Source organism: Odontesthes bonariensis, chromosome 2 (assembly GCF_027942865.1).
Source record: "Odontesthes bonariensis isolate fOdoBon6 chromosome 2, fOdoBon6.hap1, whole genome shotgun sequence".
In the NCBI taxonomy this organism is placed as follows: domain Eukaryota; kingdom Metazoa; phylum Chordata; class Actinopteri; order Atheriniformes; family Atherinopsidae; genus Odontesthes; species Odontesthes bonariensis.
This window is the reverse complement of record NC_134507.1, coordinates 8,271,007-8,296,705: the sequence shown is the minus strand read 5'-3', so window position 1 is coordinate 8,296,705 and position 25,699 is coordinate 8,271,007. Positions and strand designations below refer to the sequence as shown.

Below are 25,699 nucleotides of genomic sequence, written 5' to 3'. Positions count from 1 at the left end.
CAATGAAACCTTTAAAAAAAAGAAACTAATTAAATCAGTCTGGTGCTGTGATTTTCATTCACCAGTAAAACAAATCCAAGTAGATCTTCAAGCTGCAAAAAAATAATTATGAACATAAATAAGAAATTAGGTTGTTTGTTTGTTACCAAAGCGTGGCTAAGTAAAAATCTATGTTGTTAGTGGCTGTAATTCAGTAGAAGAAGTAGTTGTCCTAGCTGGACCTCCACAACAGGAAAAGAGAGAGAGCTCTTCTACAGAAATGACTTTTTTGTGAATATCTAGGATATTATATCACATCTGGGATGACACCAGTCAGTCGCGTGAGTTTACTGATGGTCAGCTCAGACTGGAATAAGCTGTCTGATGTGATTTGCATAGTTGCTTCCATTCCCGATAATCTGTTTAAGTCTTTTTGGAAAATACCACCCCAACGGAGTAATAACAGTTTAAAAAAAAAAACTTCAGTGGATGTGGACTTTTCATTCTTTCCATTCAGCTTCTCCTATTCACATCTTCTAAATGCAAATCAATGGAATGCAATGGAAACAACGTCTGAGGCCAAATAAGACAAAAATGCAGACTTTTACTAGGACAAGCAGCCCTTTATGAATGTAAGCTACTGTTATGAAGGGGTCACATGAGCCAAATTATTGACGCATTATAACTCGCATTATCTTTTTCTCTAAAAAGGAAGAACTGTCTCAAGGCAGCTGAGATCGTTTTTTTTTTTTACTAAACTGTGGGGTTTCCCTCCCCCCTTATTTTTGCCATTACCATCAGTCATAATTCAAAATGCAAATTATAAATTGTGGATGGAAACAGGACTGAGATCTCCTCTGTGGACCACAGCTGCAGAACTAATCATTATTTGTCCTATTTTCCCTGCCATTTTATTTCTTGCTAACTTCAGCCTACATTAACAAGTACTGTTACAAATTGTTGCTGGCATTTGTGAATGCATATAAACTTTGCTTGTAAAGTACAATGGCTTCTGGAAATATTGAAACATTGGCAGGCAAACTCATTTAGGCAAGTAACCTCACTGGCTGCTGCTGTGAAATGCTGAAGCTCTATTTTCTTTCCTCTACTTCTCTGAATAAGTGAGGCTTGATGCAATGCAAAAGATTTTTTTTCTATTTACTTGTTCATCAAAACACATAGTACTGGTTACAAATGATACACTGGTTCTAAACTGTCCTTTTTAACTGCCTTGGTGAGGAGGAGGTAAAGGTGACTTCCAAGTGAAGGATCAATTTCCTCAAGCATCATTCTTCCCAGCTGACACGTGCACCAGTAATGGACTACTGTAAATACTAAATGTACCATTGTGTCTGCTGGAGTGGTGGCTGGGGAATAGCACTCATTAATCACCTATTGTTAACATTAGCTCAGCTAAGATGGGATGTGTGCTGCTCTTTAGCATAACGAAAGGGCAATCATGCGGCCCCATCACAAAAAAAAGATGTTTACTGGCGAGCCTATTTTACTTAAAGCACGCAGGAGTCAGTCTGATGTATCCTCTCATATTCCTACAATGATTTTGTTTAATTTATTTAATTTTTTTATGATTTTGTTTGACATAAAGGAATTTTACATTTTAGAAAGCATTATTGGTAAGTGGCTTATAGTTTGACTCCTGGTATCGCACAACTTCCGGTATACTTTTTGTTTCAGAACTTTCATTTGTCAACTGACCTTCAGTAAGGAGAAAAATGGGCTCAATCTGAATTATGTGAACAGATTTGTTACAAAAGATGAATCCAAATGATATCATCAAGTTTCACCTTGGATGATGCTTTGCTTTGCGTTGCTTTACTTTGCCAGCGTAGCTTGCTGTGGAAATGGGAGAATAGCTCAACTTTTCAAGCGGCAGGGTGAGTGCCAGTCAGTCAAATAACTGATTCTGTGCAGGAGCTCCGTAGTTTCAGGTTGAATTCAATCTTAGTCTTAGATGGAATGACTCTGGCACATTTCTGAAAATCATTGTCAGTGGAGTAGCTTTGGTATGGTCTGAGCCATGCTTAATCATACTTTCATTTTCCATGTTAGCTTTTTATCATATTCTGAGTTGCATAGGGGCGGGAGTTCATCCCAGCAACCATCGGGCGAGATTAATCTTAGTCATAAACTGTCTGGGCTTGTTTTTTTTTCTACAAAACTAAAGGATGCTTTGATGTTAAGCATTTTCTAACCAGGAGCCATATGTGTTAAAACGACACGTGCAAAATAGTTTCTTGTGCACACAAAAAACAGAAAATATATGAACAATGTCAACAGCATGGGCCTGGGTTAGATAAAAGCTAAACCAGTCGGGGGTAAACGAAAGACGGTTAACTCAAGTCAGTTGAGAGAGCAGTCAGCTAACTCGTACCTCTCTTCACATTCCATCAAGCGCTCTGACATTTCTTTATAGCTGTTCTGACATTGCAGCCCCCTGCAGTTTCACATCTTACATCTCTGGATGACTCACTTGCCTAATGAGCGGCTTACATTCCAACCCATTGCTCCTTCACTGTCCAGGGCCTGTCTCTCCCGTCATGTTGTTCAGCTTTTCTGCATTTGTCTTCCCTCAACTGTATGTTCGGAAAGGTCTGAAAGGCAAGTGCTGTGTGAAGAAAGAGGGAGCTTAACTTCTTACATGTCAGTGTATGCACATGAAGCAAAGGATTCACTCTACGGCAGAGTCAGTTAAAGACCCACACTGCACAGTGCTGATCTGTTTAAAATGGGCGTCGTTTTTCTCAAAAAGTGTTTCATCACTTGATGAAAATGTAGAGAATTATTGAATCTTCATTGCTTGATGCAAAAACTTTATTATATACAGCCAACTTCTAATATTACTACTCAAAATCAAGATCCATAACAGTGTGCATGGTCGTAAACATTCTAAAACGACAGCTTGAAGCTATTTTTTTAATCATTTTTCGAATTTCATTTCAGACAGCATTTTCACTGCAACAACTTCCCGACCTGTGTTTGTTAATATTGCACAATTGATGTCATCGTGTTGTCCCACTGATTACAGGGTGAGCTATGTATTTAACCTGTTCTATTCTTATGATAATGCCAAGATAACAGATCCAAAATACAGGTTATCAACATGTAATTGCATCTATTATGCTCTCACAACAATGAAAAGGAGCAAACAGGCAAATGCATTCAACCTATTTCCTTACACAAAAAGGATTTATGAAGTAAAGTCTGCAGGCATGGATCTACTCATTTACCACAGCCCGGAATAGAGAGTGGTAAAACGAGTTCCTCTCAACACACAAACACAACACGTCTGAATGAGTTTTGGTGTTAAGGCTCTACCTCATGGTGTGAGGAGCTTTTTTCATCTAACACCCTTTCACCAAATGTCAATTGGCAAATAAGCCCAGCCCACCCTCAAAGAAGACCCTGATTAGACAACCCATTCTTTTTATACAGGGCAGGAGGCAAGAGGATGCTAAACACGGGCAAATAAAGAATTATAGGCCTTTAAATGGTTGCCACCTCACACAGTTCACATCATTTAAAACCCTGCGAGCACACAGATGCAGACAACACACAAATGTACGCGGCAGCTATCTGCTCGGCAGCTGCCTTGTTTATGATTCGCTTTTTACCCAGAAATGTTGACTTCGAATGCCTGAAGTGTTATCAGCCATCGATCGCATCTTGAGCGAAGACAAACAAGTAGAGGAAGCGTGGTAGCATATATACTGCTGTACAAAAGGTCATCACCTCTGACAAGGCGAAGCTTCTCTGCAAATCTCAAGTGAGCGGACAGCATTACGTCATTGGCTTTTTCAACTTTCTTTGCTGCAGGCCTTTTCTGCCTCTGTTGTTCCGGTGTGGTCATCAACAATGACATGAATGAGTGACTGTGTGTATGTAGGTTGTCTGCAGCTCCACGCACTCTTGCTTCTTGTTTTGCCATCTGAACAGGTCTGAACAACACACCCCACATCCCTAATTCTCTCTCAGAGAAAGCAAAAAGAGTGGATCAGTCACAGACCTGAGAAAATCAAGACATCCACAATGCTTGACTGCCAAAGGACAATTCAATACAAATAGCAAACCTTATTGCATATATCATTCATGACAGCTAACTGACAAATATGTTCTGTTTGTGAGTGCGAACGTTACCATAGAAGCAAAATAATCTCACAGTTTTCACCTAAAGGAAAAAAAGGTTTTTTAAGAATTCGTCTAAAAATGCTTTTTTTTTTTCAGGCACAAAGAAATTGTAACTGCCTAAAACATTACCTCAGGCTTTAATTCAGCTTCTTGACATGTAATGACCCAATTATCTCCTCTCACCATGTCCACATAGAACGGCCTGTCACTGGGTTTAACCCCACAGGTGTCCAGAGCGCAAGCTCAGAAACATCAAAAGACATCTTCTATGGCTGTTTTTACGGTCTACTTATTTTTTGCTTGCTCTATTTACCGGAGATGTCTCGCTCACTGCCAAATGAAGTATCTTTTAAGAATTTAGTGCATGTCCAGCAACAGGGATACAATCTGTGTTTACAGGAAAATCAACGATGACTGTTCTGTTGTTGCTTTCTGCAGCGACTCCTTACATTGCTCAACCTTTTGCTACTTGGAGACTGTAAAATATCCAGAGTGCCTTTTCAGAAATAATGTAAGAAATGTGGTGAAAAGAAGCCAGCTAAAGTTCCAGTCATGCGACTAATTGCAAGATTCATGAATGTGCAACCCCGGCCCATTAAGAGCTATGTGAACCATGCAAATTTGTGTGCTGTTTTTAAACAGATTAGTAGGGAAGTAAGAGTCTTTGCTAATAGCGGCCGGCAATGATCCTTAAGAAGCAAGTGTTGCTTCCCATCAATCTGGGAAGGGTTATAAGGTCTTTCCAAACAATTTTGAGTGTATCATTCAAAAGTGAGCAAGATTACTCACAAGTGGAAAACATTTAAGATAGGCGCCAATCTTTCTAGGAGTGGACGTCCCAGAAAGTTCAAACCAAGGTCAGAATGTACAATGCGCAGAGAAACTTCATAAAATCTCTCACATTGTAGAGCCATGTACAGCATGTTAAAGGTTCAAACAGCCCGGCAGTACAATTAGAAAAAGACTCAACAAGCTTTGAAGTGGCTGACAGAAGAAAGTAACTTTGAAAGAGAGTGGCAGAATGGCTTGGGTTCACAAGCAATACATTTGGAGAAAACCAAACATAGCATATCAGCATTAACATCTCATACCAACTGTCAAGCATGGTGGTGGAGGGCTGATGATTAGGGCTTGTTTTGCAGCCCCATGACCTGGATGCTTTGCATGCACTGAGTCGACCGGGAACTCCTCTTAATACCAGAGTCAAATTCATCTGTTTGAAAGCTAAAACCTTTTTTGGTCATGCCACAATTTGGTCATGCAACAGGACAATGATCCCAAGCACAATTAAAATCTACTATAGAATGTCTAAAACGGGAAGAATAAAGGTGTTCCAGTTAACCAGTCTAAGTTCAGACTTCAATCTGCCTGAAATACTGTGGCAGTACGATAAGAGAGCTGTGGAAAAAACAAATGCATGCAAACCTCAATGAACAGAATCAATGCTGTAAAAAAAAGAAAAAAGAGGGCCAAATGTCCTCCACATCGAAGAGAGACATTTAGAAAACAAATACGTCATGCTATTGCCAAAGGTGGCTCCACAAGCTGGTGAATCATGTAGTGTGCTCAGAGTTTCACACATTGCTTCTGCGTTTTGATCCAGTTTTTGTTAAAAGACATAATGACATGGTATAATATGTCATATATTGTTCTTCATGTCCAAAAAGGCCCAAGTGATTTTTAAATTTTTTTTATTTCATGATAAATATTATATTTTGTTTTTCTCTTTACTGTGGCCATTTATTTTTGTTTTTAGTGGCCAGAATGTATGCTTTTTCTTTCTTTTTTTGGCACCTACCCCTGCACCAGGTGCATTCTAGCTACTAATGGGCGTACTAATGAGGGTTGGAGAGAAAAACTGCACTTTCATGGCCTTCTATGACATATGGTTGCTCCTCCTGGCTCAGGACAGTAATGAATAGCCACCGAAACAGACAGAATGACCTAACAACCAGAAAAACAATGCCAGTCCAACTGGTTATATGGTTTAATTTGTCTCCAGGATCCAAGTCGTACTGTTCATTCTGTCTGTACAGTCTGAGGAGACTACCATCCCCCTGCTGCAGTGTCCACTCGTTGAGTTGTGTTCCTGGGAGACTGTAGAGAAGTAATCAATGAGTCATGTGTCCTGATTACAACCAGTTCCCTACGGAGCATCTTCAAAGGGCTCCAGAGGAGATGGAGAGAGGGAGAAGCATTGCCCTCCATGGGGTAATTACAAGTTGAGGCTCAATGGTTTCTACCCCTTTTCAGTGGACAGTGAGGCTTAAAGACAGACCAGTTAACAATTCATCCAGTCCTGTTAGCGCAGTGGGAGGCACTTCCATCCACTGATCACCGACTGGTAGAGCCTGCCATCCAAAATTATACAAATCCCTCTTCATGCACGCACAGAAAACATGTGCTTCAGCAGAGTGTTTACTAGGTGAGAGTAGCAGATGAGAGTACTAAGGAAGACAAAAGACACAACAGACAGGATGGGTGACATTCAGATTTGGTGCAGCTGAGTACACGCCTGTCTATCCCAGGAAAACAAGCCAAGTGTTTGAGAGTTAAAAGGGCCATAAAACTAGACAAACACACTTAAGCACTGTCTGGCTGCCTTCAGGCCCTCTGTTTTTCTCCACTACTTCCACCTACGGCTTGTCCAACAAAATGTACACACTTTGTTTACTTTAGATAACCAATAACCAAACTCCAACTCTCATAGGTGTTTGTTCTGTTACAGTAAAAACACATTGCTGCAAGTCTGAACAGAGCAAGCAGTGGGAGTTGTGTTGAAAAACAGACTTGACATATCTGTACATTTGTAGATCTTTTTTTTTTTTTAAACTCCAAAGACTCTTTGTTCTGTCAGCACAGCAACTTTAAGACAGAGAATGCATTTCTATCATGACAGTTTGATTTGTCAGCTGCAAAACAGGGTTGTATGCTTAACATCAATGCAATCCTTTATCATTTTGGCAGTAGAAAATGGTTCATTTGTGTGTAAAGTGATGACTGAGGAGAAATTTAATCAGGAGCGGTAGTGTGGAGACAGTAGGGCTGAAGATGTCTTTAGGTTAAGACTCTAGTAAACCCTGTCTGCACAGTAACAAACAGAGAGGCAGAGAGGGGTGATCAAGACAAAACAGTCATTAGCATTAGCTTCCTGTAATGAGGAAGAATAAGACTAAAGAAGTGTGTGCGTGTGTGTTTCCTACGTTTTGGGAATTTCATTTATATGGGAATTCCCATGCAGGTCCAGAAAGTATCTGTGTGAAAGTCCCCTTATATTTGTCCTAAAGTTCACACTGTTTGTAAAAAGACCCACTGCTGCTGCATTGCAAACATGTGTAGATGCAAGCTCATGTGTTGCCTATATAACATGAGCTACTTATCGTCCCTGACATTATTTCAAGGTATTAGACTGCCACCTGTCAGTCTGCAACAGATTATTGGAATGTTTCTTTTAAGATAATTAATAAATTATCAAATTTCTGTAACCACTGTAAAGAAAAAGCGCACTGGACACTTTGGCCACACACGTGGTACAACCTTGATGCAACATGGCATTTGACTTGAGCTAGATTAAATTGTTATCCACTACTGCCCTCGTGTGGACAAAATCTGCGTGACAATAGACGACAGAGACTTTTGGACTCCTGTCGTGATTTATGGTCAAATTAATAAGATCAGTGCTTGGCAGTTAGTATCATATGATGATTTAATAGTACAGTTTGGTTTAGGTGAAAATATGTTTCATGATTTGATTTTATTGAGTAACTTGCACAAACAAATGGCATGTGTACTGTAGGCCTACGGCAACTTCAGAGAGTTTTCAGTTTGTAAGAAAGATGCAGTTTAAAGGGCGGGAAACTCTTCAAAATATCCGGCACAAATGCACTGGGCTACTACTTTGGTGAATTTGGAATAAAGCTACAGGTGCTACACATTTTAAGTAGAATGAAATTGGCGTGTTTTTTTCTATTTCCTTACGGGCCTCCAGGTAAGAATTGGACAACTTCTATCATTTTGTGAAAGGTGGCTTCTACGGTGGCTGTTAAATGTGTACATGTCATTTGAATTCTTGGTTATGGATCTCAATATACAAATAGTGAATGATTAAAATAGAGCTATAAGATTATTTTCATGACAGCTTTAGCAATAATAAATAAAGTAGAAACATTGCTGAAGTTAAGGAGGGAGAAAGGAATTGAATTATGGAACTGAATAATTTTGATTACTTCTGAATCCCGTTTATTATGTACATTCCTCAGTTTTGCTTTGTGCAAATTAAGCTGGAAACTTCAATTCCACTGTGCCTTTTGGATGAATCTTTGTTCTTGAGATCAATCAAAGGACCATCTAGCCACGTATAAATAACTGAGCACTGAGTAACTCCATTGTGATGAGCCTTACAATTACACTTACTGCTATTGGATTATAGTCGCAGTTTTTCATGAATCCAGTTAAATGAGAAGAGTAGAGGTGTTTGCAACAACTCAGATCTTATGTAGGCCCATGATTCTGTTCTTCAAGGAGAAGCCCTGATTGAGACCGACCCCAATCTTTACAAGTCCTTTGTTTGAATATTGTTCTAATTACATTAGTTACACATAACAAGAACAAACATATTGCAAGGATCAGCCGTAGCTCCCTGCATTGTGCCAAACTCTGTCAGACAATCATCTACAAATTCCAAGAAAATATTTCTCAAGACCAGATTGCAAAGAGCTTCATTCTTTGACCATGTAGAGTGCAAGATAATGTGCAAAGATCCAGGGAGTTTGGAGAAATCTCAGTGGATAAAGGATAAGGACTGAAACCACTGTTGGCTGCTCATGCAATGCCCACAGGCTGCATTGCATGAGAAACTGTTATTCCTCCATAATCAAGATAGCCACATGGGTTCAGGAGTACCATGGAAAATTATTGCGACTCAACTTAGTCCGCTGCTGCATCCAGAAATGTAACCTGAAACTTTAATACACAAGGAGGAAGCCATACATCAACACTGCACAGAAAGGCTGATGAGTTTCACATCAGTGCCCATTATGAGGAGAAGCAAACAACAGTCAAGTACTATTAAGCAGCCGAAATCTTGTATTCAGTTAGAATGGACCAAGATTCCTCTGACGATTATAGTGTCAATTAGTATCCACAACTCCCAGATGAGTTTTTACTTATAAAAATGAATTGATTAATGGTTAACATTCTTTTGTCCCTTTTTCTGTGACTGTACATGTGTGTTGTTCGCATCAAATTTAGATTTGTTTAAAGTTAGCCTGTGAACACACTGAAAATAACTCATTATAAGGAAAGGTTGAAAAAAAATTATGAAAATATTTGTAATTTGGAAGGTTTCCCAGCTTTTCGTGATGTAGGGGTCCATATTTAAGTATTTCTTCTTGGCCATTAGCGTTCTATAAACTGCAACAAAAATATGACTTCAATGAAACTTCAATAACTTCAATTTTCTTCAATGAAAACAAAGTATAACTGCTCGTTTGGTTCCTTCACACTGTGACATTTGTTAACTTCAATGTTTGGTTTGTGTTTAATCAATGAAATTGTCAAGGAAATTTTTTATTACAAATAAGGTACGAGAAGTTAAATTTAAATTGCTCCAAAGATGTTATCCAGTCAAGACCCTTCTTGTAAAATACAAGATCAATATTGACCATACTATTCCTTCTGTGGCAATGCAGATGAAAACAATATGTCATTTTTTTGGGATTGCAACTTCTCTCATATCTTTTGGATTGGCCTAAATAATTTTATAAACAACAAAATTGACTTCTATTACAAACTGAACATCCAGCATGTTTTATTTGGTCTGACACAAAATGAGGAAAGAAATCCAGGGAAATTATCTTTTAATATTTGCTAAATTTCATATTCATTGTACTAAATTTACACACCAGCATCCAAACATTACTGTATTTAAAATACTCTTTTCATCCTATTTAGGATCTTTGGAAAATTGTATGAATTCTAAAGCCAGCAAAACAAGGAGATTATGTGAAGAATATAATTTAATTTAAATCATATACCTCGCGCTCTTTTATTTTACTTATATTTTTATTTATTTTTTATTTTTTTCCCTTTCACTTATTTTGTTTATGGATCTCTAACTTAAAAACGGGGAAACATATTTTATTTTTGTAACTACTTTTTGTTCTATTGTGATGTAATATTTTCCTGTGTATATGTTATGTTCAATATGCAATAAAAAAAAGAAAAAAAAAGGTTTAAGCAATGAAACCGTACTTTACAGCCTTTACAGACTTTAAAATTAAAAAAAAAAACGGTGACAAAAACATGTCTGGTCGTTACTTGTTTCAACACATTCTAGGCCAGCCCCTAAGGTATGTTGTTATACAAGAGCTATTAATTATTAGTGAGTGGAAAAAACATTCCTTCCCCACGACGGGTACAAACAGCTGACATTCCCCGACGGTCCCTGAAGCTAGCATCACACCCTAATTTTTCCCTAACATCCGGGACATTTTGAGCTAACCAGCGTGTGGAAACTGGGTAAGGGGGACAGTGGACAGCGGTGGAAAGAAAGGCGGACTGATGACAGCTGTCAGTGTGGACAAAAACACCTACCAATCTGTGAAGACAAACCGAATGGTTCGCCCCCTAAATCACCAGGATATAAGGGACATCAACACCTTGACATAGTTTTTTTTTTGTTGTAAAGGAGGCAAACGAAGGTAACGTCATGATTCTGGTGTTGGGAATTTTTGACGGGAGGATCAGTCCCAGTTTGCCCTGTCTGCCTGAGGTTAGCTTCAATGGCTAACCTAGCTAACTACCCTGCTAAATTGGTCAACTAAGGCTTTGCTTCATAGGGAAGGTCTTCGGTACTGGGGGTCATTGTCGTCGGAAGGACACGTCCTGACACCTCTCGGTTTGTTAAAGCATTAGGTTCAGTGTTGGGACAGTAAAGAGCCCAAATGGGGGAAACTTTTCAATGAAAATTCCAGGAGAAAGAAATGCTAGTTAGCCTCAGTTAGCTTACCTAAAAGGTGGCTAACCATAGTAACAGATAACGCAAGTCAATCCAGCTAGCCCGTTGGTGTTACTTTAGCTTAAACCTAGTTAAAGTTGATTCTTTCCTTTTTATCGAAATTTAGACGACAAAAGTTGGCTTTGTTAGTGGATGGAAAATTTGAATTTTGTTACATTTGAACACAGCTGTATGACCATTGTTCCGCCCTCAAAAGTGGAGCTCTTTGGTCAACTCAAGCTGTTTAAATCCTGCAACGAAAATAGTATAATATCGTTCAGTTCATGGTAGCTATCAGCTGCTGTAGTTGCGTTTACCGTTTTTAGACCGTTTGCGTATTTTTATTTGTATTCATAACATTTAGACCAACCAGACGTCTGCATTTAGTGTTCATGTGTCACTTAGATCCTTTGACTCAGCCGGGTCATTAAGCGTTTATCCCTCGTGTCTGCACCAGCAAGCTACAGTGTCCTTTTAGTCTGGTGATCCATTTAGTTAAGATATTGCATGGATGTTCAGCTCATGCGTGCTAGAGGAATGCAAGTTCAGTGCAGTCTGATTTGGAGACGTAAAATATGTGTCTTTTTATGCAAACACTCGTGATCTAAATATGCGTTTGTGGCATACGGCGTTGCTGTAACGCTTGACATTGTTTACAAAGCTGTTGAAATAGTTTTCTTTTGCTCCTTCTTTTTTCCTCAAAGTATTTATACACAGTTTTGTCTACTTTCCAGTCTCAGACAGAATTGGTGAAGCCACAGTTGCAGTGACGCCATGGGGACACAAGGCTCTGGAAGAAAGCGTGCTCCTTTGAAAGACCGGTTTTCGGCAGAAGATGAGGCTTTGAGCAGCATCGCTCGGGAGGTAAGTTCACTTTCTATCATGAGCCCACTGTGTTGAGCCTGGGTTATGTCCTCCCTGAACTGCTCCATTTATCCACTGCCGGGTCAATGCAAACGAGATTTCACCTTGCTAAGATGTTCTTGTATCACCGCATCCTTGAAATGGCTTCATCAGAATTGTTTAGTCAGATTCAGATTTTGAATTTCCCCCATTGGGGGATGAATAAAGTATTTTTTATTCTTGTATTCTATTTTGGATGATTAGAGCAGCCGCACCGTCCACTTTAAAATAAAAGCAACACAAGTAGACAACTGAAACCATTATCAGCACTTATGAGACTCATCGGACAGCTCTGCGTTTGAAAGGGAGACCTTTTCAGCTAACTCATTCATAAAGTGTCTCGCCAAAGCTTGAATACATTTACGCACATGTAGACTTTAATCAATCGCCTCACTCACACCGAGGAAAAATATTCTCATCGTCTTCCTACTGTTCAGTTGTGTGGTAGGACTTATTTATCGTTTGTTTTTGGACATATTGGACGCAAAAGAACTGACTGGGGGTGAGAGAAAAAAAAGTATATTCAGCTTTCAGTTTGTGGGTTGTTTAAAGTGGGGGAGAAATGTTAAAAATTAGGGTGTAGATGAAGAAAATCCATTAGCTCTGATCACTGCTGAGCATTGTCTTTGTGATGTGTCAAACCTCAGACTTGAGGTTCTTCGTCCAGCGCCAGGCCTATACCTGCTGCATGCTGGCTGAGGTGTGCTAAATCTCTCGGTCTGATTTGAGGTGTTCCGGTCAAAGCTGTGCCTGCAACTGGGCATCTAAATGTGGATATTCAGGTTTCGCTAGTTAATTGCGTTTTGGTGCGAAGATGAGTGGAGACAGCTGGTTTGGACCGCAGAGAGGCTGAGTTGACTTGAAGTGTTTTTGTTTGGGGGGGAAGAAACATGGGCAGAGGAGAAAGGCTGCCTGGCCTGTAACGACATGCCCTGGGATTATTCCATTTTGTTCCACAGCAGAACCTCCATTTCTTTCCTTTTTTTTTTTTCAGAAAAGTCTTTCAAAAAACATCAAATGCAAAGATCAGTTCATGACTTTGCATTTTTTTGTTATTTTCTTTACATTTGGTAGATGTACATAAAATGTTTCATAGCAGTTTAGTTGATTTTTAAAATTTTTATTTTTAATTTTTTTCGCCTTTTAAAGCAACAATCTAATGCTGGATAAGCCAGCTAGTCGTAGATATTTGTCTTGGCCCTTTGTAAGAGCATAATCTATGCTGTTTGAAAGCTGTGCCGTGTCTCATTCTTGAGCAGCAAGCGCACGGCTCCATTTGCTCTCTTTATAGTCATGCAGGCTGATCATAGAAACATGAGTCATCCGACCCTCCCAGTCAGGTCCTAAATCTGAATCTCTTTGTGGCGCAAACCAAAGATTAGATCGAGTGTTCAACAAGTTCAAGGGGTCAGTGTCTAACTTTCATAATGCAACCCTCCCAAAAAAAAAAAAAAGCTCTTCATCTCACTGCCTTTGCGTCTACCTTAGAGTTAACTTCTCTTCACAGCCTTCCCGTTTGTGCTTGGCATGCGTCGCTGGTGAGAATGACTCTGAATTTGAGCCTGCACCGTCACCAGCCGAGCTCAGAGGCCCCTTATATTACTGGGCAGAATATTAGCTGTGGCCAATGGGGTCAGCACGAAGCGATCATCTCAGATCTGTGGTTTCTGTTATTAGGATCTACGGTACCTAATGCTTCTTGAAGTGAAGGCAGCTCTTCGCCCTCCTCAGTGAAGAGAGGGAATGTCTTTGTGTCAAAGCTTGTGGTTCATAGTCTGTGTGAGTTTTATGTGTGATATCAGCGAGTCACTGTTGCAATGGGAAGTGTCCCGCTTTCACCTTTCCCACATGTTCAAGACACTTATCAGGTTAGAGAACAAAGCACATACTATCGTCAGGCTTGTAAACATAGACTTCCAGATTGATTTATTTCCATTCCGTGGCAAAGTGAGCCTTTTAATTGTTTTTTTTGTTTTTATTTTTTTTATCTCGTTAAAAGAAAATAGCCTGCAACGAGGGACTTGTGTGGAATCATCTAACCGACACAAGAACAGACCTGTGAGAGAGTGATTTACATAATGTTGGACAATTTAGCGTGTCTAGTTTACTGTACATGTACATATTTACAACAGTGGCTCTGTATCCATATAAACAAGTGCAGATAGATGGTTGTTTTTAACTGTAGAGTTGTTTTAATGCAGATGCCAACAGTCGTTACAGCAAACTCAGTATTTACACATCAGCATCTTATTCAGATTGTGAATGTGTTTGTCCCGGCATTCCAGCCCTTCCGATTTAATGAGGAGTGCTGTAACCTTCACCACAATAAGGAAGCTGGTGATACTCCATGCTCTCCACTTAGTCATTTTATTAATTTCTTTTGTAAATGAGCTCTGAACCCTGAATTCCTGTCTGCCCGAGTGTTTGAGGTGTTTAATGGTGAGGCTGAGCTGCTCAGGTTACCCTCCCCGGACCGCGATGTGGCCGTCAGAGTCGGCCACGGATGGGGCCAGTCTATAGATAGGACAGAGACAGAGAGCTCAGCTGCGCTGCTGTGCAGAGCAGGTCACACTGTCAGACAGCTCAACAGGTGCAGAGCACACAGTCAGCCCTCTCTCTGGCTTTCTCGTTCTCTCTCCTCGTGCACTAAGAACTTCACTTCCCCTCTTAGGTTTATGCCAAGCATGATATTGAACATCTCGGTTGGACTCCGCCCCCCGATTTATTGCGTTTTCTTCTTGTGCGATTAAATGAGTCTGACACCCGCATCTTATTTTTTTTCCTGACAACACTTTAATCAGAATAAGTAAAGTTGTCTTTGTGGTTTATCAAGTCAAGGAAGCCATTTTAATCCAAATTTAACTTTAAAAATGCGCGTCTGTACACTACGCTGAGACGAGAGAATCGCTTTACGAGCAGTTGTCCTATATTGTGGTTAAGCTTATTTTACCTCATTAGTAGTCTTTATACAGTCTTCAGAGACCACCCAACAATAGCAAAGTTTGGCTTGTCATCAACTTGCTGATTAAATTCAGTTTAAGTTTGTTAGTTTCCTGAGTGTTTTACGCCCTGATCTTTGCTAATGAGGAAGGAGAGGGGCGATAACTGATTTCTAACCATCACTGCTTTGTCGATTTTACCAACCTGGGTCTGAGAAATTTGTCAGTGACACGCTTTTAGTGTTAAGACCTTTAAGGAGACACACACAACAACTCTATGAAGCTTTGTTTGCTTCTTTGGCTTCCTGACATTGATCCATTGAAACATACTCTGATTGTCACCGATCCCCTCTGGACTGGCGCGGACCATCTCTCCTTTTCACCGTCTGTAATGTTGTCACTGTTTGTGTTGTGTTTGTTCACTTCAGGCTATTATTGAAACAGGAATAGCTATACTCTCAGGCCTTCTGTTCTGTTAGTGCAGATAAGGAATAGCTGGAATGCTGACAGTGTTTGTCTGCAGTGAGATACTGTACACACTACCCCCAGTATTTATGGACTCTTAGTTAGAGATAAAGGGTTGGGCTCCGTGAGCTTATGTGCCATTCTTTGTTGTTAGAATGTTTAGTCTTAGAGCTTGTGTGGTATGTAATTGCTAATAAATATGTAATGGAAGGATCGGCTACATAGTTACCTGTGTGACCCTCCCTGAGCCGTGCAGGGGTTGCTTAAATCAGTGCCTTCTGTTGAGCTTTTCCATAAAATTCTTTCCTTCATACATTCTGACTCAGTTGGGACAGAGTTTCCATTTTTGTCCCTTGAGGAGACTTTATTAGGTTTCGTGCACGTTTTACATAGACACGGCTGTGCTTAACGGTTAGGGAGTTTGATTTTTTTTTTGTGTGTGTGAAACTGCCCTCTGCGTTAACAGTCTGAGAAGAAGCAAGTTTTGTTCGTGCGCTGCTGGCAGCTCCCCCACGAGGGCTTTAAATCAGCCCTCCTGAAGTTGATGGTTCACATATGTTGCTTCGGATGAGGCAATCCAAGCGTTAAGAGGACCACAGAGCTGTAGCTCCCAAATGAAACCGGCCAGCAAAGATCTGTTTAGTTTAGCCTCTGTAAAGAATTTACGCTGTACAGTGTCCATGGCCTTGCCCAGCTATATTTTGAAGACTGATGTGAATATTTTATGGTCTTAGCAAGTCTGGGTTTTCTTTTAAAGGTGACAAACAGAACATAATGTGCACCCTTTTAATGGTATGTACTGAATAGAACACTACACATTTAGAAGGAATTACATTTTCCATTGCTCTTTAATGTGTTTAAGCAGTTGCTCTGACATATAGTAATGCGAAAAAAGTCTTAAGCCACCCCTTATTTATTCATATAATGCTAGAGAAATCAGAAATGGGTGCAGCAGTTTATTGAATCTTGGCAACATTAATGGAAATACAGTATATAATGGCAAAAATGGAGCATGTACCATTCTAACGAGCTTGAAAGTCAATATTTGTTATGTCTGCCTTTATTTTTCTACACATTCTTAACCCTCTTAGACCAAATATCTTGTAATTCCTACATATAGGCTTCAGGATTAGTTCTCCAGGCTTCTTGAAGGACATTCCAAAGCTCTTCTTTGGATGTCGGCTGCCTTTTGTTCTGTTCCGGGCTCTGGGGAGGATTCATCCCTGTTGCCACTGATTTTCAGTCTTGTGTCATTTGGCATACCTCAGCCTTTTTGTCACCGTTTTACTTCTTTTAGACTCCTACCATGGATTCCATTTCTGACCATTTCATTGAACAGTAGATGGATCTGTGTCAGGTCCCGATGTATTTCTTCATTGTTTCCTATTTTTTATGGACAACATACTTAGATACTGTTTACTTGCTGTTGCTTGCCTCTTCTTTTATCCTCCACTTGTCCAGTTTTCTCAAATATTTAGGGTTATGCTGCCAAAAATGCTGAGATATATCACGTTTTTGACCTATGGCTGTTTGGGAATCACTCTTTAGTGCAAAACTGCTGTTTTATGCCTGTCAAACTGACTACTGTACTATCTTTGGCATTTTTTTGTAGAGATGGTAAATGAAATGATGAAAAATGATGCATCTTTGTTACGATCTGCCATAAATGAAGTGTGTAAAGATACATTTTAAAATTGGATCTTTGCTAAGTTGTCCGTGATTTGTTGACATAACACAGGTTCATCCCTTGAGTTAGGTGCCTTTTTATTGTTGAATGACAACGACCATCTTCATTTTAATAATAGAGCAGACATGCCTACAGTATGTATGTACAATAAATGGGCTTAAAGAAATGAAAAGAGAGAAATGCAAAGGACAAATGAGAGAGAAATAAATAGAAAAGTGTAAAAGGAATTTAGTTAGATGTATTGCAGAATGAAAACGAAATAAGTAAATAACTTTGAAAATTCAAGAACAATTGACAAATAAATGCAGTTCTAAAATAATAAATTAATAAATCAGTGAATAAAATTATAGATTAAATGTCCAAGTCAATAAATTTATGTATTAACGCAAAGATGAATACAGTTTGGAATAAAAGCAGAAATATCAGTTCATTTCATATTCTACACATTCATTCCCTAAATGTAAATATTTGCTTTAAATTGTAGCTTTTATTGGCATATTGACTTATTTATTAAGTATTTTACATATATATTTTTTGTACTTATTTGGGATTATGGCAATTTCAGCCTTCCATAATATGAATGAATGGTGTAATTTATTGTACATAAAGAGCGCTGCCACTGTCTAACTGTCCATTAAGATTCAGTACATTACCCTTGTAAAGTTTTCTGTAAGTGTGTGTAGTCTTCTTCTTGTTACTGTTTTTTCACTGCTCTTTGAGATGAACAAGCATAAAGAAAAAATTGGCTTATAGGTTTATTTTTCAGTCTCACAATTCAATAAAAGAAACAATTGTTTTCAAAATTCAAATGTGTCCATCTAAATTTAACTTTAATTTGATTATCTGTTCGACTGGCGCTCTCCCCTTGTTTGCTTTCTGAAACTTGGGTGTGACTTCCAAGTTTCCATTCACGGCTGACAGGTGTGTCCATGTTGTGTCTCACAGGCGGAGGCGAGGCTGGCAGCAAAGAGAGCGGCTCGGGCAGAGGCCAGGGATATTCGAATGAGGGAACTGGAACGGCAACAGAAAGAGGTACACAACGCAAAATGGACCTGATGTGCAGCGATGCACCGGGAGCATTGTTCAGCACATCAAGCAAGCTGGTGTAACGCCCCATAAGTGCTGCAGATAAATGGTGCATTGAATATGGGAGTTGGTCTGGTGTGTATAAAAATGAAAGTGCTGCATTTCCACAGATGAAACCAGAAGTTCTATTCCTGAAGCAAATGTCACCCAGTTTTTGTGTTTCAGCAGTTTTGAAGTATGATTGTATGTTTTTCCTGGCACTTCCTCTCTATCCAGCTTTCTCACCACTCATCCAGCAGTAGCAACAGAAAATGGGGTCAGATCCACCAGTGGATGGTAGGCAAGCAAAGGATTGTTGTTGCTTTCTTTTTCCACTAACACAGCCTGTTGTGTGGGCTAGAGCCCCAGTCAACCCTGACCACTTAGCTGCACTTGACTCCCAGACTACTTTGTACCTCACCGTAGAAATATGTCTCTACAGTGTATTTGCTTTGGAGACACCATAATCTGTGACTGTGTGTGTTTGGAGAGCAGGCCTTTGGCCTTTGGCTTTATTTAAGTGTGGTTGAGGCTGCAAGCAAGGAGGTGGTTTGAACTGTAGTCGTTAAAACGCAGCCATATTTAATACTCGGAATTAATCTGCAGTTGTGCAGTTCTATTGATAAAGAGAGAAGATCTTTGTAGTGTGTAACCCTAGATGACACTATGCCTAATTCATTTTGTGTGCCTGTGTTCTTGGAGAGGATATTTGCAAATGTTTAACATCTGTTTGGTGATAAACATGCAGATGGGGCTTCGCATGGCTTGGCCTTTGCATGGGAACTGTTGCGAATTACGGCAACCTCTTTACACGCGCTTTATAATTCTTACGAACCTTCCTTCCTGATTCTAGGCTGAAGCAGAAAAAGCCAGAGCCTCTAGTAGTAGTAGAGCCAGCAGCCGTCATCGGGTCTGTATCTTCCTCACACATTTCCTCTTGGTTTCCCTTTAGTTCTTCTCTTCCTTCCTCTTTAATCCTGCACTTGATATCTCATCGTCCATGTTTGTCTCTTTCTGCTCCTCTACTGTGACTCCATGTTTCCACATTAACAGGGGCTGGATGATGATGTCATGTCAGTCCGCAGCTACAGGGTGGGTACAAAGAAGCACGCTGATGTGTGAAAGCCGTTGTTGTTTTCAGGAAAGCTAAATAAATGTTTATAGAATGAAATACGTAAATTTGGTAATACTCAGTGGTGATTTACTGTTCTTCAACAAAATGACGCCTAATGGTTTTTCTCAATTTTAAAAAAAAAAAAATGTTTTTTTAATCCGAAGTCAACGTCATCAGCCGTACGGGATTTGGGGTCTAACAAGAGTCGGTCCAGTTCCCGTAGAAAGGACGGCTTGGTGCGTTCTGTGTGCGTTTGTGTGACAGTGTTACAAATGCATCCAGAAATTTCCTTCAGGAAAATGTTCCCATCTTTCCTGTCTGTCAGTCTGTTAGGTTTCCTGCTTTTAGAACATGTGTGAAAAGCTCACAGTGTTCCCAGATATATAGAAAATTAACACGATTCACAAACTATTAAGAGCCACTGTTATGGTATGGAATTTGCACGAGTTCAGCTAACAATGGTGTGCTGAAAAAATAAGAGGGAGAAAGAAACTAACTTTTAATTTAAGTGATTAATTCGGGGATGGTTACTTTTCTTTAAGCATCAAATCTCTTTCCAGCAGTCATGTCCACCATATTTTAGCTCTGATTTTCATGATGGTTGATTTCAGAATTCCAACGTTTGTAGTTGATAACTGACGAAACTGATATCTTTTCGTGTCAATTTTTTTATCTTCAAGATTTTTATCCTTGTGCTTAAAATACAAGTGATACTAAGGGTGTTTTTTGTTGTTGTTGTTTTTTTACTCTTCAGAGGTTTAGGCTACGGCTACACGAAAACGAAACGAGGTTTTTTTTGAAAACGGGTTCGAAAATTCTTGCGACCACACGGAAACGCGCTGCTGTCCAGACGACAACGATGAAACGATACAGTACACACGCCACTGTGTCACGCCACGCTGTGAGACAATAGAGAGGTGTTAAAATTGGCACCCAGCGTCAACGTGTGGCTGACGCAAAAACGTTTTTGCTGTAACAATGGAAACGAAACGAGGCCGTTTTCAAACTTTCCCACTCTGGAACCCGTTTTCAAAAACTATCGTTTTGGGGTAGTGGGAACGCCGGCTCCGTGTGGCCGCGACAGCGAAACGATAAGAAAAAGTATCGTTTACAGTGAAAAACGTTTCCGTGTAGCCGCAGCCTTAGTTGAATGAAAACAAACCCTGGTGTGATCGATCCATTAATGTGGATCATTTGAAGAAGTGCAAACTCGCTTCCAAACAAATTCTGGTGCAGTTTGAGTACGAATGCGACACAGACCGAAGACAAACATAAAGTACTTGACTTTTATTTCAAGCTCACTTAACCCTTCCGGTCATAGGAGCTATGTTGCTCATTACAGTACAGACGCTGGACGCACCGTTTCCCTGCAGCATCCCTTAATTTGTGTGAGCAACACAATAAGCCCAAACACAATATTGACTTAAGTTTGTTGTGACATCTTTTATGGTTTTAAAAAAAGAACAAAGTAAAAAAAATATCTGAACTTTGCCAGATATCAGTTAGAATCTGAGAAAATAGACCATTAAAGAAAACCTATGAGCATGGAACACATAACATAACTCGGGACACTGCTGATCTCTAATTTCCGTAAAGTTTGGGGGTGAATAGAGAACGGTGTGTGTAAACGCATGTCTGTATGATCAGCTTCTGAGATGATTTTGATCTTCTGACCGTGCTTCTCCCGACTCCTGGTCTCTCTTCAGTCTGACGGCCTCTCCTCCAGCTCCGTCCTCAAGAGTTCTCGCTCCACTGTATGTAACTTTGGCTTGACCATCCTTTCCTCAACGTCTTTGTCTTTTCTTGTTTTTCGTTTGTCTCATTATATTGTTGTTGTTTTGTTTTTTTTCCCCCTTACATTTTGCGGGGCTGAACAGAGCTCTGTGTACAATGACTTGCGTGGCAATAAAAAGGCTTCGTCCAGCTCCTCGAAGAAGGACCTGCTGGTCAGTGTTCTGCTGCAGTATTGTTGTCTCAGCTGTGACTGAAAGCATGGAAGTACCGCAGATTTATAGTGGCTTGCAGTGGTGACTCACTTGAACTGCCTTTAGCCCTGATAAGAGTTACTAATCTATGTTTTATGGCCCATAGATCAAGCAGTAATAAACACTGCCCTGTTTCGCATACTCTAATATTTCGTCAGACCACCTTTAGCTCTAACTACGGCACGCATGCGCTGTGGCATCATTTCGATAAGCTTCTACAGTTTCGCAACGTTTATTTCCAGAGTCCAGAGTTGCATTGATTTTTCGCCAAGATCTTGTAGTGATGATGGGAAAATCTTCTCCAGCACATCCCAAAGATTCTCAGTGGGGTTAAAGTGATACTCCGGAGTATCACTTTAAGGTCTGAACGCTGTGGTGGCCAATCCGTGTGTGAAAATGACATCTCGTCCTCCCTGAACCACTCTTTCACCAGTCGAGCCTGTGCAAAAAAAATCCACTGATGGAATAATCTGATCATTCGCTATATTCAGGCAGTCAGCTGACCTCATTCTTTGGGAGCATAACGTCGCTGAACCTAAATCTGACAAACTGCAGTAACCCCAGATCATAGCACTGCCCCCACATTTGTGTTTGTGAGGCACCAGGCATGATGGGTGCATCGAATCATCCACCTCTCTTCTTACCCTGACGCACCCATTACTCTATAACAGGGTAAACCTGGACTCATCAGACCTTATGACCTTCTTCCATTGCTCCAGAGCCCAATCTTTATGCTCCCTAGCAAATTAAAGCCTTTTTTTCCGATTAGCCTCGCTGATGAGTGGTTTTCTTACGGCTACACAGCTGTTCAGTCCCAATCCCTTGAGTTGACTTTCGCATTGTGCGTGTGGAAATGCTCTTACTTTCACGATTGAACATAGCCGTGAGTTCTACCGTTGTTGTTTTTGTTTTTTTTACGATTTTGATTTCATCAAACATTTAAGTGGTCGCTAATCTTGATCATTCAAGATTTTTTTTCTGACCACATTCCTTGAAGATGACTGTTCCCCACTATCCTTCTAGTTTTTAATGTGTTGGACAGTTCTTAACCCAATTTTAGTAGTTTCAGCAATCTCCTTAGAATAGAAGAATAATTTGACCCTTCGGAAACAGATTAACGACCACAGGATGTACCTTCTGACATGGTTGTTTAAGAAATGAGAAGCTACTCACCGCATCAGTTAAGGTTAAATAATCATCCATGCAGAGATAATCCAATGGGAAGCTCTTACCTATTGGATTAGTTAAATCCAGGTGGGGACTTTTTTTAAAAATTTTTTGGACGGGCAGTGTATTTGAAATGATACAGCATGGTTTGACTCTTGAGCATAACGATTGCAATGTTGGCGCTTGAGGTCATATGTTATATTACTGTTCTTGTAGACTGGACTGTACCACGATCAAAGGAACTACACCAGCCTTACGAAGACCAAACCATCTCTATCTTCCACTTCCACCTATCAGCCACGGGTTGGTCCTGCTGTCAGTGCAACTTTGAGCTGAAGGACACCCTGGGAAACCAGGACCAGCTTAAGTTTTTATATTTCTACCAACATGATGTACTTTATTATGTTTATTTGACTTGCGTAGTAGAGAGAAACATGCCAGCTGTGCTTAGTGTTATTGTAGTTATAGAAAGACGAAGCTCGACTTGGATATTCAGAGCTTTAGCCACTTCAGCAGTTAACCGTTTGAATTGTATCGAACACTTGCTAACTGACGATGTCGACGCTTTCTCCCGTACTGAAACACTGAACTGGGACGTGTCAGTCTGTCATCTGACCCGTCTTCTCAACACTTTAAATCGAATGCTCGAAATGTTACAGGGTCAGCAAAACATTCATCCTGTTTTCACTTAGGCTCTTTAATCTCTCCCCACCTCACATTCTGGCCTCAGCATCCCTCTGTCCTCTGAAGTCACATTTCCCTCCTGCCTTCCTCTCCACTAGGCCACCACTTCCTCGTCCTCCACCACTGGCACAGGGCTGCCTCGCAGCTACAGCACGGTCAGTTTCTGTCCACTCAGTTTGCCAGCATCGCTCTGCATGCCTCTAGTTACCTTCAGAAGAAAACCCCCCCTCTTGTGGCTGGGACAGCTTATATTTAGCTCCCGGACACTCTAAGCGCTTGACTGGGGGGTCAGAGATTTGTACTTCAATTTGATTAGTCCGGACTTTGTGGGAAGTCGAGGCTTTTGTATTTGAGCCCTGACGGCCCACTTAAGGATGGGGAACAGACAGTCTTTCTGTTTGTTGCGTGTCCCATATAGAGAGAGTCACTCTACTTAACGTGCTTAGCTATTGCGTCAAAGATTTATGTTCCCTGTCATGTTTTGCTGAGTCTTGCATTGTCTCCGACATGTGCCCTCAGGCCTCTATTTACGACGACACTGGTCTTTACGGCTCAGGCTACAGTTCAAGAACTGTAAGTCCTCTGAAAGTTTGCCAAACGATTTTTTTTTTTTTTTTTTTGCATGGTCACTCCACAGTAGCTTACTGTCGTTGCCTGTGGCCTGATGTCTGTCCTCCTCCTCCTCCTCCTCCTACCCACAGCCCTCTGAATACAGCTGGTACTCCCCTGGAGCCAGCTCCACTCGCAGCAGCCCTGTGGTGAGCACCTTAAAACCACCGTCACCCTGCATGTGCACGCAAACCCGCACAGCTAACAGAGGCACCTGCCCCCCCACACACTTTGAGACCTGTATCCTGCCAGGCACAACGTTGGTCCCTCATAGCAGTGGCCACAGCTTGACGCAGGAAACTGCATCACTGATGAGTATTGTGTGTGTGGACTAAGAATTTCTACTTCTGTTCTGTGAAGGCCAAGGTGTTGCAGCAGGGTTGTCCTATTTGACTTTGTTACAGTTGAATGTTCATTGAACATCTACAATGTTGAATTGAACATGCATGGAGTGGCATTTCTCACTAGGTTACAGTCCTCAGTGTTCTCCTGTTATCTATTAAATACAAAGACATCTACAATCTGTTTTAACTGAAAGTGTGTGTGTGTGTGTCTTATAGACTTGAGCATGCAGGCATCCTACATGACACTGATCCTCATCGTGTGTCTGTTTGTATGTGTATATATTCCTAGCACTCTTCCTCAGACGATGACACTGTCAGCAGTGTTTCCCAGGACCGCTACAACAGAGGCCGGAGAGACAGCGTGGTGAGCTGTTGCAAACGGGCTGCGCAAAGTTTTGACAGATGCTGTTCTGTCGGTGACTGTAGTAGATGAGCTCGTGGTAAAAGCTGAAAAAGCTGCGCCCTTTCTTTTATTTTGCATATCAGTTTGAAATGCCCACACTTTGAGTGGGCTTGACTATGATTTTAAATGTCATTGTTTTCCTCTTTTTCCTCCTGACCGCTTTCCTCTTCGTCCCGTGTGTGTGTGCTTCTGTGTGTGTGTGTGCTTCTGTGTGTGTGTGTCTGTGTGCGCGCGCTAAGTAGTCTTCTGACTTCTCGGACATTAGTGAGTCAGCTGCTGATTATTTCAGCCGCTCCAACCGAAGAGGCAGTATTGTGTCTGACCTCGACGATTTGAGCATTCCAGATTTGGACGCCGTAAGTGCCCGACCTGAGCTCACAACTGTGTGCTTGGATTTGCAGTGCAGCACCAACGATGGGTGAATGAAATGCCTGAAGGAAATGATATATGTTTAGAAAATGAAGGTTTGGCGTTTCCTAAAGCCTGTGTTTCACTCATGACTTTGTGATATGCTGAAGGGTACTTAAAGGATGGCTAAATGGGTTGTGAGTGCTGTGCTGCAGCGGGCAGCAGCATGTGTGAGAAGAGTTGTCGTCTTTAACAGAGAGGTGGAATGCACTCATCCTGTCAGTTGCTTGTATGGTTGTCAGTTTGTGGACATGCAGCACTGATCTCTGACTCATTAACGCGTGAACTAACTAACTCACAGGTTTACAGGTGAATCGGCTCCAAGCATGAGCACAGAGGATGTGCGTTGTCACAATGCTCCGTACCGCATTTTAAAGTATTTCTTCTCTTTTTTGCAGCTGGATGAAAAATGCGACAAGCAGTACTCAGACTACAGTCGGGTAAGTGAATCATTGTTCTGTAGCATCGAATAAGTTCTCGCCATAGATTTGGTCATTTATTTTAAAACTCAGCCATGCGGGGGCCACAGTTACAGGTTCCCTTTATATTTCAGCTACACATTAAGATTGTGTGAACAGGAGTTTGAGACAAGTTTCTGTTTTGTTGTCGAGCAAGGTGACACCCATTTAGGTGAATAAAGAAGGAAAATGTGATGAAATAACAATGCATGAGACATCTGTCGTGATGCTGGTTGAGTTTAGTCCTACACTAAGCTGTAAACAGAGACGCATCGTCTTTCTATTGTGCACAACAACACGTGCAGAATCTAAGCTGGTTTGTCAAGTTTTAAAACGCACTGCAGCG

General features: G+C 40.7%; 1 protein-coding gene across 14 annotated transcripts in view; it reads left to right on the top strand.

The window, feature by feature from the left end:
* The first annotated feature begins 10,584 nt into the window (after positions 1-10,584).
* Positions 10,585-25,699, top strand: part of lrrfip2 (leucine rich repeat (in FLII) interacting protein 2) — a 21,431-nt gene continuing 6,316 nt past the window's right edge. For 2 of the 14 annotated variants that reach the window (XM_075475608.1, XM_075475594.1), the window contains exons 1-4: positions 10,597-10,826; positions 11,857-11,986; positions 18,062-18,148; positions 25,294-25,335. In XM_075475608.1, coding sequence (XP_075331723.1) covers positions 11,897-11,986; positions 18,062-18,148; positions 25,294-25,335 — 219 coding nt within the window. In that variant the 5' untranslated portion in view covers positions 10,597-10,826; positions 11,857-11,896. Of the gene's footprint in view, positions 10,898-10,919; positions 11,024-11,856; positions 11,987-18,061; positions 18,149-18,418; positions 18,479-19,034; positions 19,092-19,234; positions 19,274-19,459; positions 19,532-21,001; positions 21,050-21,172; positions 21,242-22,663; positions 22,763-23,229; positions 23,287-23,650; positions 23,705-23,832; positions 23,890-24,373; positions 24,449-24,729; positions 24,844-25,293; positions 25,336-25,699 lie in introns of those variants that run through there. The other 12 variants (XM_075475556.1, XM_075475585.1, XM_075475528.1 and 9 more) reach the window with 12 other exon arrangements.